This window comes from Nycticebus coucang, chromosome 4 (assembly GCF_027406575.1).
Source record: "Nycticebus coucang isolate mNycCou1 chromosome 4, mNycCou1.pri, whole genome shotgun sequence".
NCBI lineage: Eukaryota > Metazoa > Chordata > Mammalia > Primates > Lorisidae > Nycticebus > Nycticebus coucang.
In genome coordinates this window covers 52,536,957-52,557,360 of record NC_069783.1, presented here as the reverse complement: position 1 = coordinate 52,557,360, position 20,404 = coordinate 52,536,957, and the positions used below count along the sequence as shown (strand labels likewise).

Genomic DNA, 20,404 nt, shown 5'->3' with positions numbered 1-20,404 from the left:
CATTAAAAAAACTAACATGCTCTATAACCAAGAACATGTGATATTTTGTTCATAGACCCAAGTGGAAATTTAAAAACTATCATTTGAAAGACACAGAAAAGATTAAAATGGCATCCCCATAGTATGATCAGGAGCCTGAATGTAGTCTCTCTGTCCCATCCTTAAATGTTGGGTTCCTGGAGGAACTGTGTATCTTATTCTCTCCTGTCCACCTCTATGCTAATTTGCATTCCAGTGTGGATCACTCTTCTAATCCACATGTCAACACACTGATCCATTCCATAGGCATTCTGCTTGCCAAACTGTTTCCCTTATCTCGGTGCTTCCTCTTTACCCAGTTTCCAAAGCCAAAAATCTGGCATCACCTGTTTCCTCCCTCTCTTTCTACATTCAATCAATTACCAAGCCTATGCTATTCTGCTGATATAGCTCTCTAAAACTTTCAACTGACAGCCAGGTCATCATTATGTCACATTTTAAAGCGTTCTCCCCCCCAATTTTGTCTGTTCCAGTCTATTTTCCACACAAAGCCAGAATAATTAATATTATTATTTTTTTTTGCAGTTTTTGGCCAGGGCTGGGTTTGAACCCACCACCTCCGGCATATGGGGCCGGCGCCCTACTCCCTTGAGCCACAGGCGCCGCCCCAGAATAATTCTTAAAAAACGTAAGTCAGTATGCCACTCCTATGCTTAAAATCTTCCATAAATTTCTCCGCTGGGCGCAATAGCTCATGCCTGTAAACCTAGCACTCTGGGAGGCCAGGGCGAGTGGATCGCTTGAGCTCAAGAGTGGGAGATCAGCCTAAGCAAGAGAGAACCCCATCTCTACTAAAAATAGAAAAAAACTACTAACCGGTTTTGTGGCGGGAGCCTATAGTCCCAGCTACTCCGGAGGATGAGGCAAGAAGACTGCTTAAGCCGAGTTAGAGGTTGCTGTGAACGGTGCTGACACCATGGCACTCTACCAAGAGCAACAAAGTGAGATTGTCTCAAAAAAAGAAAAAAAAAGTTTCTGGCTCAGCGCCCATAGCACAGCGGTTGCAGCGCCAGCCACATACACCAAGGGTGGTGGGTTGGAACCCAACCTGGACCAGCTAAACAATGACAACTGCAATAAAAAATGGCCGGGGGTTGTGGCGGGCGCCTGTAGTCCCAGTTACTTGGGAGGCTGAGGCAAGAGAAACGCTGTGACGCCATGGCACTCTACCCAGAACGACATAGTGAGACTCTGTCTCAAAAAAAAAAAAGTTCCTTATGTTTAGGATAAAGCTCTAAATTGGCTAGCATTTCCTTCACAGTCTCATTTCTCCGCTCTCGTCCTGTGAGTAATCTTAAGCCATTCTGGACTTTTGGATTCCTGGCTAGAATACATGCTTGCAGTTTCAGAGCCATTCCTGCAGCTAAAATTTATGTTCTCCCTTCTTTTTCTAACCAACTTTGTACTCAATCTTTACAGCTTAATTTAAGTACCACTTCTATGAAACTACCAGACAGCTCTCCAGTTTCAACTCCTCTTTAGAACTCCTAAAGTTTCCTGCACTTACTTAGCAAATTAAGAGTTTTGTCTTGTAATTCTCTAGTCTCTCTCCTGTGTGCTTGACAGTAAGTCCCTAGAAAAACTAGGGGCTCACAGCGTCCATCTCTAGAGCCTAGAAGTAGCTGTCTGCCACACAGAACAGTTGATCAATTAGTATTCACTGAATGGGAAATTATTCCTTTCTTTGGAATGATGAGGCTCAGAATATCAGAAAGATGGGGGCTCAAAGGAGGCAGAGCAAAAAAAAACAGTGCGGAACACCTGGGATGGACACCGGGCATTAGGCTTCTTCACACACTCTGGCATCCGAGGAGGGATTACTCGGCGTGGCGGACCAGGCCGACTCTTCCGCGGAGGGCACCGCGAGTACGCGCGGGCTCTAGAGGGCAGCGACGGAAGCGCGTGCCCTCGGGCAAGACAGGACAATAGCTTGGAATCCGACCTTGCGTTTCCGGTGGGGCAGCTCGCGCCGGGCGAGAGAGACCCGGGGGTGGGGGCGCGGAGCCCGCCCCTTAGCTAGGAAGGCGCAGCCCCCTGGGCTCCCGCCGCTGCCGCCGCCACCTCCTCCGACGTCGCCGCCCCGCCCCGGAAGTGACTTAGGCCCGTCCGGAACCTCTGGGCCCGGCGGCTGCAGCGTCACCAGCGGAGCCGGTGCGGGGCGGGCAGAGCGGCCGCTGCCGCCACCAACGAACCGGGGATCGCGCGGGGTCCAGCAGCGCGCCGGCTAGGGGAGGGGAGCCAGCGGTCGGGCCGAAGGCGAGGGGCCGCCGGCGGCCGCGGGGCGACGACGACGCGGAGGAGGCGGAGCCCGGAGCGGGGTGGGGGCCGGGGAGGGTTAGGGTGGGAGGGGGTCTGGGGGAGTCTCTGGGCTCATGGAGCCGGCCGAGCTGGCTGGAGGCTGGGAGCCCCCGGAGCCCGGCGGGCGTCCCGGGCTGGGCCCGCGGGACTTTGTCCCGCAGAAGGAGATCGTCTACAACAAGCTGCTACCCTACGCGGAGCGACTGGACGCCGAGTCCGATTTACAGCTGGCACAGATCAAGAGCAACCTTGGCCGAGCTGTGCAGCTCCAAGAGCTGTGGCCCGGGGGCCTTTTTTGGACGAGGAAACTCTCCACGTAAGTGTGCCTGGGCCTGCGTGCCGGCTCAGGGGCATGGACTCAGTGGTAGGGCATCGGGACCGGGGGATTTCTTTGTCCGTACTGCTGGACCCTCAGCGCTGTCCTGGCTCGGGGCTGACCCGTGCGGTGGTCCCAGGGTCGTGACAGAAGCCCGCGAAGCGCTTAGTCCTCCTCCGTGCCACTTTCCCGTGGGACCTTCTGGGTCCTTACGAGCCTCCTCCGTCCTCCCCAGCTGCTTCTCCCTAAGCGTTCGGGTTGTTGTATTCTGACCGGGTGGTGGTGGTGGGGGTGTCTGGAGATCTGTAGGGCCCCGAGCCTCGAGGGAGAGAGATGAGCCGTCCCCACGGGTCCTCTGTGGATCTTTGCATGCGGGGCAGGCTGGGGAGAGAGGATTCTTTTTGGGACAAGGAAGTCTTGACTTCTCTACTTCTCTCCGTGCTTCCTCTGGTTTCTTCGTCCCCTACGATCCCCGCCCCTTCATATCTCGGTTGGCGTTTAGTAACTTTCTGAATGGGAAAGGAGGCCGTCGTAATTCTGGGTTCCTTTCTTGGGGGAAGGGGAATCTGGACTCGGTCTTTGTAAATTTGTTTGAAAAGGTTGGTTTAGAGTCCGCCTTCCGCGTACTGTTGGGCTGTAGATTAGACGTTCTTGTTGAGAATGTTTTAGAACCTGAAGAAAGTATATGTTGTTCCTGTTATGACATTTCTTTGGGAGCGCTGCCTGGCTGGGCGTTGTTTTAGTATCAGACAGTGTTAACTTTTAAGTGGCTCAGATGTCTGTAGATTGCCTAAATGAGTTTCAGGAATTCGCTTGTCTATAAACTAGCTGCAAACTATGGGTTACTGAAATTAGGGGGGGAAACCCGTGAGTGAAAATATAGTGAGGGGGAGAAAAGGCTAGCCACTTTATTTTTTAAATGGGCATCTTCCTTGTGCCAGAACTTTTTATGAAAGAATTTTCTTGTATCTTGTTTGGTTAACTGTACGTAAAGTCTGGTAACATTGTATGTTAATGCATGTGGGTATGGATGGGTGAACACACAAGACTTAAGTCTTTATTGGGTGTTTACCCAAATCTGCTGAGTGCACTGGGTGATGACTCAGGGTTTTGTAATGTAATAGTCTTGTCTATATTTCCTCACAGGATGATTCTTATCTGCCAATTATTAGGAGCCTCTGACAAATTTCTCTTCCCCTTTTGGGGGTAGGTGGGTGGGAGTAATTACCTTTTTAGTTAAAAAGAAGCAAAACTAAAGCACTTAATTTGCCCTCTTCAAAGAGTGGCATAAAACGTCAAGGTTAGTAGCCCTTCTCTTGACTAGGGTAAGAAGTTTGTGGTGTTACAGTCCTTAGGAGAATAGGGGTGGGAGGAGGAATGCAACAGTGAGAAGCCAAACAGAAGAATATTTTACGAACAATTAAAATTCAAGTGCTTTTTTAAGTGAGCCTTCTAGGTTTTTGTGTTACTTAGGCAGGATAAAAATACTTTGTTCCAGTAATTCCCCATTTTAATCACTAGGTTTAGACTTGCCAGAGAATACCATTTTGGGGGACACAAATGGCTTCTTTTAGATGCACGGTATATAAATATTCCATGGTATGTAGGCATATCTGGTTTGGATTCATGAACCTAGAATCTACACAGGCATAGTTAAGCATTGTTTTCTGGAATATGTATTATCAAGTTTGGTAAATTAGCACCCAGAGTTTTGTTATTGTTTTGGCTTATTAGGTAAAAGTAGTTTCTACTTGGAAAGGTCTAAAAATACAGTGGAGGTAGTGCTTAGTGTTTAGGATAGGATTGTTGTTAGATGTCTTAACACTGGTGAACCTGTAACCTTTTATATCTAAATAACCAGCAAGAAGCACTATCAGGGAGAATTTTATTTTGGGATGGTGGTTAAATGCTGGAAACCACTCTTGGAATTGTATTGTGAGACATTTTGAACTTGGTGGGACATGTTGTGATGGTGGTTATGTTTTTTTCTCCTAAGTCATGTTAAGGTGACCTGTTTATAGTTGTGCTTGTTTTTTAAGCCTTCATGTGTTGCATAAGTGAGCATCTAAATAATGCCAACCTGTGTGACGATAGCTGAATAGTGATCATATTTAGTATTTCGTAGAATGGAAAGTGGTAATGAAAATAAAATCTAGTTTCTCTCACTAGTTCTGCGGCTGTGGGAAAGTTACTTAATCATGTGTTTCAGTATTCTTGTGAGTGAAATAAGGGGGTTGAACTGAATAATTCCTGAGGACCATTCCTGCTCTGGTAATCTATGAATTTTTTTTTTTAATCCTTTGTAGAGCTTGACATAGCCAATGTGTATCCTTCTATAAGGACTGTTTGAGTAGTTCGTAAAGTACTAGAACTAATTGCATAGATAAGGTACATTCTTAAGAATACCAGCATGTGAATGCTGTACAGAGACACTGGGACCATATCCCTGACCAGAAATGTGTACCCTTAATCTGGGGTGTCTTTGGGACCAAGTTCTGGTTTGGGAGGTACTCAGGCTCCACGTTTGACCTCCCCCCCCTTTTGTCTTCACTTCTTTTTAGTAGTTTCATCCATTTTGACACTTGTAGGTTTGTTTAGCATCTCTGAAGAAAGGTGGTTTCTGTTTATTTTTAAAATTAACCATGATAATGATACAGGCTCTTGTACAGTTTAAAATATTAGAACTGCCTGATCAAGAGAGATTGTGTGATGTGATACATTACAGGGAACATTTTTAAGAAGGGAGGAAACAAATTAGAGAAAGGAACAAATTAGTGATCTTTGGAAAGACAGTAAAGACACGGCAGTCGAGACATCTATGTCACGGACGCTGTGAGTGAAATATGGTAGACAACTTGTGTGGCCATGTAGAGAATGAAAGGAGTTGAAGGAAGGAATTTAAAACTTGCTTTTGTCCTCTTGTCCTTTTGGACCTTTCATAAAGAGACAGGGAGGGCTAGTTAGAATACCTCATTTATACCTGACTTTGCCACCAACATTATCATCTTTTTTTTTTTTTTTAAACAGCGTCTCACTTGGTCATTCTTGGTAGAGTGCCCTGGTGTCTTAGCTCACAGCAACCTCAAACTCTTGGTTTCAAGTGATTCTCTTGCCTCAGCCTCCCAGGTAGCTGTGACTACCAGTGCCCGCCACAGCGCCCGGCTATTTTTTAGAGATGGAGTCTTGCTCTGGCTCAGGCTGATCTCAAACCTGTGAGCTCAGGCAATCCACCTGCCATGGCCTCCCAAGTGCTGGGATTGCAGGCATGAGCCACTGTGCCTGGCAGCATTATTGTCTTGATTTTATTTACCCCCTTTTACCTTTTCTTTGAGACAGAGTCTCACTGTGTCACCCTGGGTAGAGTGCTCTGGTGTCACAGCTCACAGCAACCTCAAACTCTTGGGCTTAACTGATTTCTCTTGCCTCAGCCTCCCAAGCATCTGGAACTACAGGCAGCCGCCACAATGCCCGGCTATTTTTCTGTTGCAGTTGTTATTGTTGCTCAGCTGGCCTGGGCTGGGTTCAAACCTGCCAGCCTCTGTGTATGTGGCTGGAGTCGTAACCTCTGGGCACCGAGCCCCCTCTTACCCTTACAGTCAGCCTGGGGAAGGCAAGAGTTGACTGTTAGTTTTTCAAACTCAAAATTTAGTAGTAGAGTGTTGTATAAAAACAAAATTTTAAACACAAGGTTGGATTCCTCAGGCAGATTAAAACCCTACTGATTTTTTTTTTCTTTTTTAACACATTGATAATAGAACTCTGAAGCCTGCTCACAGATCTAAAACAAGCTGTTTGAATCACTGGGGTGGATGGTTCTTAAGGGTCTTTTTATCTCTATGTTCCTTTGAACTATCTGGACGAAGGAAAGGGAAAAGGGTGGAGAATAAGACTACTATTTCCTAGGAGCTTATCCCATCCATGCTTGTGTCTGTTCTTTAAAAACAGAATTTTGATTTTAGTAAATTATGTGGGTTTGGTGTAGTGAAGCAAATTTAGATCTCTTGTTATAGTGACATGTTATTTAGTATTGCTTTATGATTAAATGACTGCATAATGCTGAGGATTCATTTCATTTGCTAATTAAATGGTGGCTCCCTTTAGAATGAAAGTGCAGTTGTTTAATTATTGTTAAGAACATTATATATCCTTCCCGGATAGATTATCCCAGTTGAAATCACATAATGTATTTAATTAGATTATATAGCCACTGGAAACAAGTTCACTCAAGGTATTATGAGTTATCAAATACACTGACCTCTTCTTGTGGAAAGTAATAAATGACTGGGTGGCATCTGTGGCTCAGTGGGTAGGGCACCGGCCCCATATACTGAGGGTGGTGGGTTCAAACTTGACCCCAGCCAAACTGCAACAAAAAATGGCCGGGCGTTGTGGGTGCCTGTAATGTGGTAGGTGGTAATGTGGCGGCACCCATAGCTCATTTGGCAGGGCGCCAGCCAGGTACTCAGGAAGCTGAGGCAAGCGAATCGCCTAAGCCCAGGAGTTAGAGTGAGCTGTGATGCCATGGAACTCTGGCACTCTACTGAGGGCGATAAAGTGAGACTCTTGTCTCTAAAAAAGAAAGAAAGTAATAAATGACCACAGGACCACCCAAATTCATATCTCTGTGAGTTGGGAAAGAAAGTGGGAAGTGCTAACTGTTGAATCTCAGTTGTCTATTAATATGAAGTGCTTGAGAGTATCTAATGTTTGAGTATTGAAATTGAAGTACATGATAAACACAAGTGGTTTGGGGTTTGTTTTTTCTGCAGTTTTTGGCCAGGGCTGGATTTGAACCTGCCACCTCTGGCATATGGAGCTGGTGCCCTACTCAAGGTTGTTTTTTTTTTTTTTTTTCCTACAGAGACAGAGTCTGAGTTTGTCACCCTCGGTAGAGTGCTGTACCATCACAGCTTACAGCAACTTCCACCTCTTTGGCCTTAGGCAATTCTCTTGCCTCAGCCTCCTGGGTAGCTGGGACTACAAGCGCCTCCACAACACCCAGTTATTTTTTTGTTGTTGTTGCAGTTTGACTGGGCCACATTTGAATCCAGCACCCTCGGTATATTGGGCCAGCGCTCTACCCACTGAGCCACAGGCATCGCCCATTTTTGTTTTTCTTTAATTGTTGGGATTCATTGAGGGTACAAAGAACTGGGTTACACTGATTGCATTTGTTAGATAAAAACCCTCTTATAATTGTGTTTTTTATTTGTAAAAGAATCTCCAACTCCTGACAAATTATCACCTTTCTTTTTTTTTTTTTGAGACAAAGTGTTAAGCTATTGCCCTGGGTAGAGTGGCATCACAGCTCATAGCAACCTCAAAGTCTTGAGCTTAAGTAATTCTCTTGCCTCAGCCTTCCAGCTAACTAGGACTACAGACACTCACCACAACGCCCAGCTATTTTTTGGTTGCAGTTGTTGTTGTTTAGCAGGCCTGGGTTGTCTTCGAACCCTAGGTGTATGTGGCTGGCGCCCTGGGGCCGCCACATTACCACGTTTCTTCAGTGAGAACCAGTTAGACAAACTGGTAAAAATGGTTTATCATTGTTATTTAGTGATTACACTTCAAATGGGAACCAAAATTTCTTGGTTATTAGAGTTGATTTTTTATAGTAAAAAAGAAAATGAATTAAGTGATTTGGGGGAATATGAATATTTTTTGGTAAAGTTGTATAATATAATAGCACAGTAAGATCCTTCATATTTGATTTTATAAAAAATTAATAACCTTTATTTCTTAGAGCAGTTTTAGGTTTACAACAAAATTTGAATGGAAAGTACGAAGAGTTCCCATATGCCATCTGTCTCCACATATGACATGCTTGATTTTTCGTAACTCTATCAAACATACTTTTTTTTCCCAAAAATATTTGAGGGACTTACTATTTTCTAGAAACCTCTAATTTCTTTTCTTTAAACTTTTTGTATTACAGAAAATTTCAAAGATAGAAAAGAAGAGGGAATAATATAGTGAATCTCATCACCCATCTTCAATCAGTTCACGGCCAATCATGTTTCTTCCATCATCCCCATTCCCCATTATTTTTGAAGCATATTATTTCTTACGTTTCTAATATGTAGCTCTAAGGGGGAAGGAATTTTTTTAGAAAGCAAGCAATACCAATACCAGTATAAAACTTTAAAAAATGTTAACAATCTGTTATCCCTTTGATCAGCCTCATGAGGTTCTGCTTCTTTGCAAAATGTGTGAGTTTACTTCTGATTTTCTACCCAGTTTACTTTGTTTTGTCTTAAGGTTTACTATATTCAGTCCTCGTGGACAGAGTTTTCCTAACTCTTAACTTTGGAGACTTAGACTCAGTCCTGTGCTACCAAAGTACTTTCGTAAGTTATCTCCATTTTAAACATGAAGACATTGAAGCTTGTAGGTCAATACCGAGTACTGAGACAGATATCAGTCTTCTTTGAGTACATTGTTTTGAGTGCATAATATGTGTTGGGCACTGTTTTTGGCATTTGGGATATATCTGAGAAAGATTTCTGCCTTCGGAAATTCCAGTGTACTATGTTAGTGCATATTTTTGTTCATTTAGGACAGACCAGGCAAGATGGTAGTTCCATTAAGAAATTTGGTGAAAGAAAACATGAATGTATTACTTAAAAAAAAAAATTTCGATCTGACTGGTACGTTTTATTTTTATTTGTTTTGAGACAGGGTCCCAAATTATATCGGCATGATCATAGCTCACTGTAGCTTCCAATTTCTGGGCTCAAGTGATCCTCTCACCTTAGCCTCCCAAGTAGCTGGAATTACAGGCACGCATCACCATGCCTTGCTAATTGTTTTAGCTAATTAGAATTTTTTTTTTTGATATGTCTACATAAGCTATGGAGTTATGAAATGTATCTAGGTATGATTTTTGGTAGGTTGGTAGGCTGTACAAACAAAGGATAGATGAAATAGGTGAAAGTACCCTGAGACTCCATTAGGTAACAGTGCTTTATTTTTATTTAACTTTTTATTTGTAGAGAAGGGATGGTGCTATAATGAATGCCCAGACTGGTCTCAAACTCTTGGCCTCAAGCAATCTTCTGTCTTCTACCTCCCTGAGTGCTAGGATTTCAGGCATGAGCCACCATGCCCAGCCTGACCCAGTGTGCTAAGTTGAGCCAGTTGGGAAAAAAACAAACAACCCCGTACCATTTGATGTTGTCATTAAAAACAGTTTTCCCAGGGATTCTTGCTGTTGTAAAATAAAATTGTATTTGACATAGATATTATCAGCTGAAGAGGAGGCAAATTTGGGTTAGGGGGAAGCTAAGTCAATAAGCATATAACTTCTAAAACTGGTTTTCTCATTGTGGAACCTGGGAATTAAGTTTTGTTTTGTGTTGTTTTTTATTAAATGACATTTGTTTTTAGAGAATCCCCTTTTTAAATGCAAAAATCCAAATTTGTGTTTCCTTGTAATCTTTGTAGAAAATTAGATCAAAATTGCATTCTGCATGAATAGCAGAGCATGGTAAAAAGCAAACAACAACGTAAAAAAATCCCTGCGTTCGTTGAGATCGCCACTGAAATGTTAAAGCCTGCACAGAATATAAATATATATATATTTTGAGATAGAGTCTCACTCTGTCACCCTAGGTAGAGTGGTATGGTGTCATAGCTTACAGCAACCTCAAACTCTTGGGCTCAAGTGATCCCTTTGCTTCAGCCTTCAGCGTAGCTGGAACTACAGGTGTCCGCCACAACACCTATTTTAGTTTTTTAAGATACAGGGCTGGTGTGGTGGCTCATGCCTGTAGTCCCAGCACTCTGTGATGCCGAGGTGGGCAGATCACCTGAGCTCACGAGTTTGAGACCAGCTTGAGCAAGAGCGAGATTCCCCTGTCTCTAAAAAAAAAAAAATAATAACCAGGCATTGTGGTGGGCACCTGTAGTCCCAGCTACTCAGGAGGCTGAGGCAAGAGAATCGCTTGAGCCCAAGAGTTTGAGGTTGCTGTGAGCTATGACACCACAGCACTCTGCGGGTGGGTGGGGGAGTGGAGACAAAATGAGAGACTGTTTCAAAAAAAAAAAAAAAAAAGAGACAGGGTCTCACTCTTGCTCAGGCTGGTGAAACTCCTAAGCTCAAGTAGTTCCCACCTTAGCTCCCAGCGTGCTAGGATTACATGTGTGAGCCACCATGCCCGAAGGCTTTGCGTACTGTAAATATTACCAGTATTGGAATCTTGAGATTCCTGCTTCTGTATTTGGTTTATGCTTAGTCTTCCCTTTCTGCATCCTCTGTCTTGATCCCTTGTTCATGCTTTTGTATATTTTATCTACTTACCCTACTTACCTTCCCTTTACTATGAGCTTTTTTGAAGTAAGTATCTCTCATACTTACCTCTCCTCCTCTTCAGCCCCCAGCATTTAGTACAGTGGTGTATACATTCATAGGTACTCTTTAATATTAGAGTGAACTTTTATGCTCTTTGTAATTGAAAACATTTTGGAAATGTGGTTTTTTGTTTGTTTGTTTGAGACAGAGTCTTACTTTGTCCCCCTTGGTAGAGTGCCATGTCATCTTAGCTCACAGCAGCCTCAAACTTTTGGGTTCAAGCGACCCTCTTGCCTCAGCCTCCAGAGTAGCTGTAACTACAGGCACCTGCCACAATGCCCGGCTATTTTTTAGAGACAGGGTCTCACTCTGGCTCAGGCTGGTCTCAAACTCATGAGTTTAGGCAGTCCACCTACCTCGGCCTCCCAAAGTGCTGGAATTATAGGCGAGAGCCACCACGCCCAGCCAGAAAATATGTATTTTTTTAAGATGAGGTCTCAGTCTCTTGCCTGGGCTAAAGTGGTGTGTGATCCTAGCTCAGTGCAACCCTCAGTCTTCTGGACTCAAGCTATCTTTCTGCTTCAGCCTTCAGAGCAGCTGGGATTACAGATGTGTGCCATCACACTGGCTGGTTTTTCTATTTATTGTAGAGATAAGGTCTTGCTGTTACTCAGGCTGATCTTGAACTGGCCTCAGTGATTCTCCCACCTCAGCTTCCCAAAAAGGATTATGGGCATGAGGCACTGGTGCCTGGCAGGAATTGTTACTTATATAGTCAGAATGCATAAAATGAATCTGGGATGAGATCCAGTTTAATACTGGGTTCTAAAGAAAGTACGTATTTAAACAAAGAAGTGGAAGGACTGAGCATTTTGGTTAAAAAGGAGAATTGTGCGCTTCATAACCCAAAAAGAATTTGGGGGAGTGAAGTTTAGAAAAGTACATTAGAGAGGAAACAAATTATATTGGTTACACCAGAGAATCTGACTTACATTTAAAAATAAATCTATGGGCGGTACCTGTAGCTCAGTGGGTAGGGCGCCGGCCCCATATACTGAGCATGGCGAGTTCGAGCTTGGCCCCGGCCAAACTATCACAAAAAATAGCGGGGTGTTGTGGTGGGCGCCCATTGGGAGACTGAGGCAAGAGAATCGCCTAAGCCCAGGAGTTGGAGGTTGCTGTAAGCTGTGACGCCACAGCAGTCTACCGAGGGCGATGAAGTAAGACTCTGTCTCTTAAAAAAATAATCTGTAATTGTTATGGTGAAATATTTAGTATTATAATTGTATTATAGTTATTATGATTTAGATTTTAGTTATGCAATTTTTAAGAAGCGAGCCACAAAATTTTACTAGTGGTCATCAACTGTTTATTCTAATTTGGCCTTTAAAAAAATTCCTAAATCCTAAATTTTTGACATTAAAAATATAATACTTTTCCCTTTCCAAGAAAAAACTAACATCACTACAGCTGTGACATGGGTATGAGAATAGTATTGTGCCAAGCAGGTTGGAGAATGAAGAGGAGACAGTCTAATAGAATGTGTTAGCAACCTGTGGGCGATTTATGGATATTTCATTTCTTTTTCTGGTGATTTTCTTTTTTAAGCCAGTGATGAAGTAGAAGTATTTAGATAAGCGATTTTATGAGTGCAATCTTATGCATGTGAGTAAATATATTTTCAGGCATTACAGACAATTCTTTAATCTGTACTCAAATGGCTTTTGAATGAAGTTGCTAATTTTGTCAGATTACTGAAGAGTTTAGTTGGTATCGTTTCTGTTCTGAGGAAAGATTACTTCCAGAGATCCTAATAAATAAAATGTCAGATTTCTATAAACATGTAACAAAAGGAGGTCCCTATACTGTGTATGGCAGGAGAAAAGCTATCATTTAACAAATTCAGGGCAATTTAGAAATATGATTTTTTGGTCTCGAACTCCTGAGCTCAGGGGATCCTCTTGTTTGGCCTCTGGGAGTGCTGGGATCACAGACTTGAGCCATGGCACTAGCCGGTTTATTTATTTTTTAATGGGGCTGGCAGAAGGGGATGGTCAGCAGCCCCAGCTCCCTTGCAAGACACCCGAGAGCCTATAGGTGTATTTATTCATCCAGTTTTACCCTTGAAGAAATGAGGCTTAGGTTGTCCTTAGTCTGTTTGGGCTGCTGTAACAGGTGGTTTAAACAGCAAACATTTATTTCTGCCAGTTACAGAGGCTGGAAGCCTGAGATCAGGATGTTCCTTCCCATGAACTCGTTCTGGAGAGGGGCCTGTTTCTGGCTGTCATCCTCTTGCTGTGTGGAGGAGAGAGAAAGAATGGAGGCAAGCCCTTTCTGACTCTTCTTCTTGGGCACTAATCCCATCATGAAGCCTCCACCCTGAAGACTAATTAACTCTCTAAAACAGGTGTCCTCAAACTTTTTAAACAGGGGGCCAATTCACTATCCCTCAGACCGTTGGAGGGCCGGACTATAGTTTAAAACAAAAAAACAACTATGAACAAATTCCTATGCACACTGCACATATCTTATTTTGAAGTAAAAAACAAAATGGGAAGAAATACAATTCACACTGCTTCATGTGGCCCGCGGGCTGCAGTTTGAGGACACCTGCTCTAAAACCTCATCTCCATCCACCATGGCTTTAAGGATTATTGTTCTGAATTTTGAGGGGATGTAAAACATTTAGTCTGTTGCAGAGTCTATGTTACATCCAATTTGCTTGATGACCACAGAGGTCTTGCTCTTATAGGCGTGAACCACCACACCTGGCCAGAGGTCTTCCTTTGTTTTTTCTTTTTGAGACAGAGTCTCACTTTGTCACCTTCAGTAGGGTGCTGTGGAAAGTCTCAAAAGATTTAGGTTTCCAAGGATATGAACAGATAATTCACGTGGAGATGGTGTATATAGTGAGAAGCAGCCTTATTAAAAAATATTTAGTGCTGGCTCTGTGCCTGTAGCTCAAGCGGCTAAGGCACCAGCCACATAACACCAGAGCTGGCGGGTTTGAATCCAGGCCGGGCCCACCAAACAACAATGACAGCTACTACCAAAAAATGGCTGGGTGTTGTGGCGGGTGCCTGTAGTCCCAGCTACTTGGGAGATAATCGCTTGAGCCCAGGAGTTGGAGGTTGCTGTGAGCTGTTGATGCCCTGGCACTCTACCCAGGGCGACAGCTTGAGGCTCTGTCTCCAAAAAAAAAAAATGTAGTGCCACAATTCAATAAATATAAACTGAAATGTATTACATTTTTCATGATTTAAATAGATTTTTAAAGGCCTATACACTAGGCCCCCTCTTCATCTGTGGATTCCATATCCATGGCTTCAACAAACTGAGGATTGAAAATACTCAGAAAACATTTTGTCAAATTCCAAAAAGCAAAACTTAAATTTGCCAAGTACTACCTTGAATCTACATGAATAAAGTGATGTGTAGACATTGTATAAGGCATTATAAGTAATCTACAGGTGATTTAAAGTCTATGGGTGTGTGTGTATGGGTTATATGCAAATAAGGGACTTCAGTGTCCTTGGATGTTGGCAGTTGTGGAAGGTCCTGGAACTAATCTCCCATGGATACCCAGAGACAAAAGATGTTGTGTTCTAAAGTTCACTGGTTTTCAAACATGGTGAGATACCTGGGAGATTTAAAAAATTGGTACCTGAACCCCCACTACAGAACAGTTAAAGTACCTTTCGTGTATGTTAATCAGTTGTCTATCACGGTGGCCTTGTGAGGAGACAGGATAGCCCAAGGACTGACACAGAGGAATTTAAATTCTCAGCAAACTTGTAGAACCCTGCTGTTCCTGCTTGCTAGGTCACTAGATGAAATCATTAAATTTTCTGTCCAGAGTTGATCATAATGTTGCAAATTGCAAAGCAAGCCAGAATGGAAACATTTTCCACTTGACATACACTTAATTCACCTTTGTTCCATACCAAGCAGTCACTTGGAATTAATAGTATCTTTTACATGTTTTTTTTTTGTGTGTGAGTCCACCTGCCTATGTGTGTACTAAGAGAGAGGGTGAGCTTCTGCCCTTCTTGCTCCTCAGCTTGTCCTCTTTGGAGATGAAATGAGAGGAAAGGAACATTCTATTGGTTGTGTCTTCTTGCCACAGAGATACAATGTTCTTTTTTTTTTTTTTTTTGGCCGGGGCTGGGTTTGAACCCACCACCTCTGGCATATGGGACATATGGGACCGGTGCCCTACTCCTTCAGCCACAGGGGCCACCCTGATACAATGTTCTTGATCTGTTGTTTTACCCAGAGCTGTCTCTACCTCTGTCCATAGATGCTCAAGATTATCTTGACCTTGGATTGCCTATTCAGAGTATAAGTTAAATTATGACAACTTTTAAATGTTTCAAGTTCAATGATCACTAATATATGATGAAACTTTGGTGGAAAAAAGAAAAACCCATAAAACTCATTACTTTATCTCAGTTTTAGCTCTCCAGGTGCTTGGATTCTTCTGTCTCATATCTGGCACTCTCCTTATGTTTGACTGTGAGTTCTTTGTCTGAAGGAACTATTTGAGTTGTATTATTGTCCTGGACATGTAATTTGCTCTAAAAATGCTTTTTGAATAAACAGGTAATTGAAAGAAAAGAGAAGAAGAGGTGGGTTTCTGAGAAAACCCTTTTACAGTAATCTTCCTGTTATCCTGCACCCATGAGGACTGATTATGGACAAATGTATTTCTGGTTGCTATTAAAAGTAGGCCTAAAAGTAGTACTCTCAGGACGCTGAGTTGGGAGAATTGCTTGAGTTCAGGAGTTCGAGACCAGCCTGAGCAAGAGCAAGATCCCCATCTCTATTAACAATAGAAAAATTAGTCCTAGTGAGTGCCTGTAGTCTCAGCTACTCGGGAATCTGAGGCAGGAGAATCCTTTGAGCCCAGGAGTTTGAGATTGCTATGAGCTAGGTTGAAGCCACAGCACTCTAGCTTGGGGCAACAGAGTGTATGTTACTCTGTTGTTAGACAACATTACTTTTCACAACATTACTCTTGTCTATCCTGCACCCAAAATAGGCCTAATTCTATATCCCATACTCTACCATAGTGTACCATGCTATACCATATATTCTGTGTTGACTTAATAGTAATATTGAAGTACAGTAATTAAGAGCAAATTAAGACAAAGACAAACTTCCCTTACTGTAACAGTTTTACTGTATTACACCAGTGTTTATACAGTGTAGGTACCAATGTGTTTATAGAAATAAAGTCTCAGCATTAAGCAGGTATAGTTTACGTAACTGGGTATAAGGATACCAAGGATGTGGGAGTCCCTGTGAAACCATATCGTAGTGCTGTATATGCAGTTCAGTAACATACTCCATATTTAACCCCGTATCAGTAGAGGCACAATAGCAAAGCAGTACTGAATATGCAGAAGATCACCAATTAGAAATCCACTTTATAGTCAGATAAATATACCTCTACTGTACAATCAAAATGCCTCACAAAAAGCACAAGACATATAATGTCAGCAATAGAAAGTCAGTCCACACCCAATCATAACTAGCCAGGAAACTGGTAGAGGTCGTGAACATGGACGTTTTGGGGTGCTTAGAACACATGGGAACCTTGGCTTGCCACACCAAGTTTAAACGCTGATTTTTTAAACTTCATTTATTTATTGGTTGGGTCACGTGTTGGTCGCTTGAGAGTTCCTGTTGCATAAGTTCTGAACAACGGGGAGTTTTCTATATTTGTTGACTCACTGTTTGCAGTGGTGAGAACGTTGTAGATAAGAGTGCGCGGTGTCGCAGCTCACAACAACCTCAGCCTGTGGGGCTCAAGCGATTCTCTTGTCTTAGCCTCCGGAGTAGCTGGGACAATAAGTGCTGGCAGCAACACCTTGCTAAGTTTTCTACTTTTAGTAGAGACAGGATCTCACACTTGCTCAGTCTGGTCCTGAACTCCAGAGCTCAGGCAATCCACTTACCATTCTCAGGAGTGGTAGGATGACAGGTGAGTGCCACCTCACCCAGCCTCCTAGCCCTGTACTTAAAAAAAATTTTTTTTATTCACATGGTTGTCATTGTGCATGTGCCTACATTTTTAATGTTGTATGTAATGATGAGGGTCTTAGTCTTAGAATAAAATCGAAGTGATTTATTCCTGAATCCTTTATTTTTCTCTGCTACCTTTGTTTGCCTTTTTAATGATACTCTTGACGAAACCTCGGAAAGAGAAGGAAGAGACTGGAACTGGTATAGCAGAGTGTATGTATTTGTTTTAGATGTGGGGAAGTTGAAGTTCCTGTCTGAAATTAATTTTGGAAGTTGTTCAGAGTTCTCACTGTTGATATTTTTCCTTAGTATATAATACTTTTCATTTAGCCCTAGCAGTCAGGTATTAAAGGACCTTTTAAAAAGATATTATGTCTTAGCATTTATTCAATATTTTACATTTCAGTGAAGTTTTTTTCTTCTTATTTCTTTTTTTTAGTGAATTTTTATTTTTATTTTTATTTTTTTAGACAGAGTCTCAAGCTGTTGCCACAACGCCTGGCTATTTTCTTGTTGCAATTTGACGGGGACTGGGTTTGAACCCGCCACCCTCTGTATATGGGGCCGGTGCCCTACCCACTGAGCCATGGACACCGCCCTAATTAATCCTTTTGTTGGTGTGATGAATGAAGCAATCTTCCTTTAACCACCATTACTGCTATACCGATATCTGGCTGCTATACCAATAATACAAAAACATATATTCTGTAGATTTTTACTTTTAGTCTAAAAGTATTTTTTAGTTGATTGTTTCATATGTTTTATGTATAATCATGACATTGAGACCATCCTTTTTTTAGTTCTATCTTTCCTGAAATAATTAACCGAATTTTTGTTTCCTAGTTTATTCTTTTCATCTAGATTCAGAATAATGTTAAATAATATTGACAAGAATAGTTATTATTGTCCTGAATCTGATTTTAAAGGAAATGCCTCTTGGAGGGGAATTGGTTGTTTAATTAAGATTCTTGTGTTTTTAAATGATTTGGTTTCTCTTATTTATCCTTAACATTAATATTTTTTCAGGTTCAGCTCCTGTAGCTCAATGAGTAAGGCCTGTTAAACAAGAATGACAACTGCAACAAAAAAATAGCCAGGCGCTGTACTGGGCGCCTGTAGTCCCAGCTACTTGGGAGGCTGAGGCAAGAGAATCGCTTAAGCCCAAGAGTTTGAGGTTGCTGTGAGCTGTGATGCCACAGCACTCTACCAAGGGTGACATATAGAGACTCTGCCTCAAAAAAAAGAAAAAAATATATATATATACACACACACATATATTTTTTTCAATTTACATTGTAGGATAATTAAATTATTTGGTCAAAATGATTTCTACATGTCAAAGTGAGATTTTCTTTGTGGCCTAATTTATGACCAATTTTTTTTTTTTTTTTTTTTTTGTGGTTTTTGGCCGAGGCTGGGTTTGAACCCACCACCTCCAGCATATGGGACTGGCGCCCTATCCCTTTGAGCCACAGGCGCCGCCCAGACCAATTTTTTTTTTTTTTTGAGACATTCTTACTTTGTGCCCTTGACAGAGTGCTGTGGCATCACAGCTCACATCAAACCTCAAACTCTTGGACTTAAGTGATTCTCTTGCTTCAGCCTCCCACAGGAGCTGGGACTACAGGTGCCTGCCACAATGCCCAGCTGTTTTTCTGTTGCAGTTGTCATTGTTGCTTGGCAGGCCTGGGCTGAATTCGAACCCACCAGCTCTGGTGTATGTGGCTGGCATCCTGGTCGCTGAGCTACCGGCACCAAGCCCTTCTTTTTTGTTTTTTGAGACAGAATCTCAAGCTGTCGCCCTGGGTAGAGTGCTGTACCATCATAGCTTACAGCAACTTCCAACTCGGGCTGAAGTGATCCTTTGCCTCAGTTTTTCTGTTTTCAGTAGAGACAGGATCTCGCTATCCACCTTCCTCAGCCTCTTGGAGTGCTAGGATTACAGGTGTGAGCCACCGTGCCTGGCCTTACCAGTCTTTTTAGATGTTCACAGAAGATTGAGAAGGGGATAGTTTCTATAAGCTCAGCATTTTCATGTCTTTAAAGCAGCTTTGTTAATTATATAATTTGAATTATCTTCTTTTGTTTTTTTTTTTTGAGACAGAGTCTCAAGCTGTCACCCTAGGTAGAGTGCTGATGTCACAGCTCACAGCAACCTCCAACTCTTGGGCTTAAGTGATTCTCTTGCCTCAGCCTCCCAAGGAGCTGGGACTACAGGCACCCACCACAATGCCTGGCTTTTTTTTTTTTTTTTTGTAGTTACCATCATTGTTGTTTGGCGGGCCCAGACTGGATTCAAACCTGCCAGCTCCGGTGTATGTGGCTGGCCCCCTAGCCGCTTGAGCTACAGGCGAAGAGCCTATAATTTGAATTGTCTTCATTGCAGAAATTCACAGAGAAACAGATTTTGTTGTTGTTCTTCAGCACATAAAGTTTCCTTTTCTTTATCAAGACTATGTAATAGATAATTGTGTATACTTGAATCAGGAGATGTGTAATGTCTGGCTCTTTTTGTGATATTAGTAGCCATCCTACATTGTTAGGGATTTCACTCTTTATTTGCTGGAATTCTCTGAAGAACTTTTCTTTATTAACTATTTTATCTGCGGTACAGTTTCTGTAGGAGTGGCAGGGTGAAGCTTAATTGTTTCCCTTCATTTATCAGTTTTTAAGATAATGACATGGTGGTTCCTTCTAGCATTCCACAAAGGCGTGATCTGTGAGGTTTTATTGTGTGTGCATTAATATTGTTTGAGACAGAGTCTTGCTGTGTCATCCAGGCTGGAGTGCAATGGCATCATCTTAGCTCACTGCAACCTCAAAACTCCTGCACATAAGCAGGTGATCCTCCTGCCTCAGCCTTCTGAATAGCTGAGACTACAGGCGTGTGCCACCACACTCAGCAGATTTTCTACTTTTTATAGAAACGTCATCTCCTATGTTGCTGAGGCTGGTGTTGAACTCCTGGCATCAAACAATCGTCTTGCCTTGGGTTTCCAAAGTGCTGGGATTACAGATAGGAATCACCACATCCCCACAGTCCATATTTTTGATAAATGAGGTCTCAGTTGGATCCAAAGAATATGCATTTTTTTTTTTTTAAGTAATGGAATGGCTTTTTATTTTTGTTTCTTTATATATTTATTTATTTATTATTATTATTATTATTTTGAGACAGAGCCTTAAGCTGTTGCCCTGGGTAGAGTGCCATGGCATCACAGCTCACAACAATCTCCAACTCCCAATTGGCTCAGGCGATTCTCCTGCCTCCACCTCCGAAGTAACTGGGACCACAGGCACCCACCACAACACCCGGCCATTTTTTGGTTGTAGCCGTCATTGTTTGGTGGGCCCAGGCTGGATTCGAACCTGCCAGCTCAGGTGTATGTGAGTGGTGCCTTAGTCACTTGAGCCACAGGCCCCGAGCCTAGAAG

The 20,404-nt window shown here is 42.6% G+C and overlaps 1 protein-coding gene across 1 annotated transcript in view; it reads left to right on the top strand.

Moving 5' to 3' along the window:
• The first annotated feature begins 2,202 nt into the window (after positions 1–2,202).
• PSME4 (proteasome activator subunit 4) overlaps positions 2,203–20,404 on the top strand; it is a 105,195-nt gene continuing 86,993 nt past the window's right edge. The window contains exon 1 of the mRNA XM_053589913.1: positions 2,203–2,653. Coding sequence (XP_053445888.1) covers positions 2,412–2,653 — 242 coding nt within the window. The 5' untranslated portion in view covers positions 2,203–2,411. The remainder of the gene's footprint in view (positions 2,654–20,404) is intronic.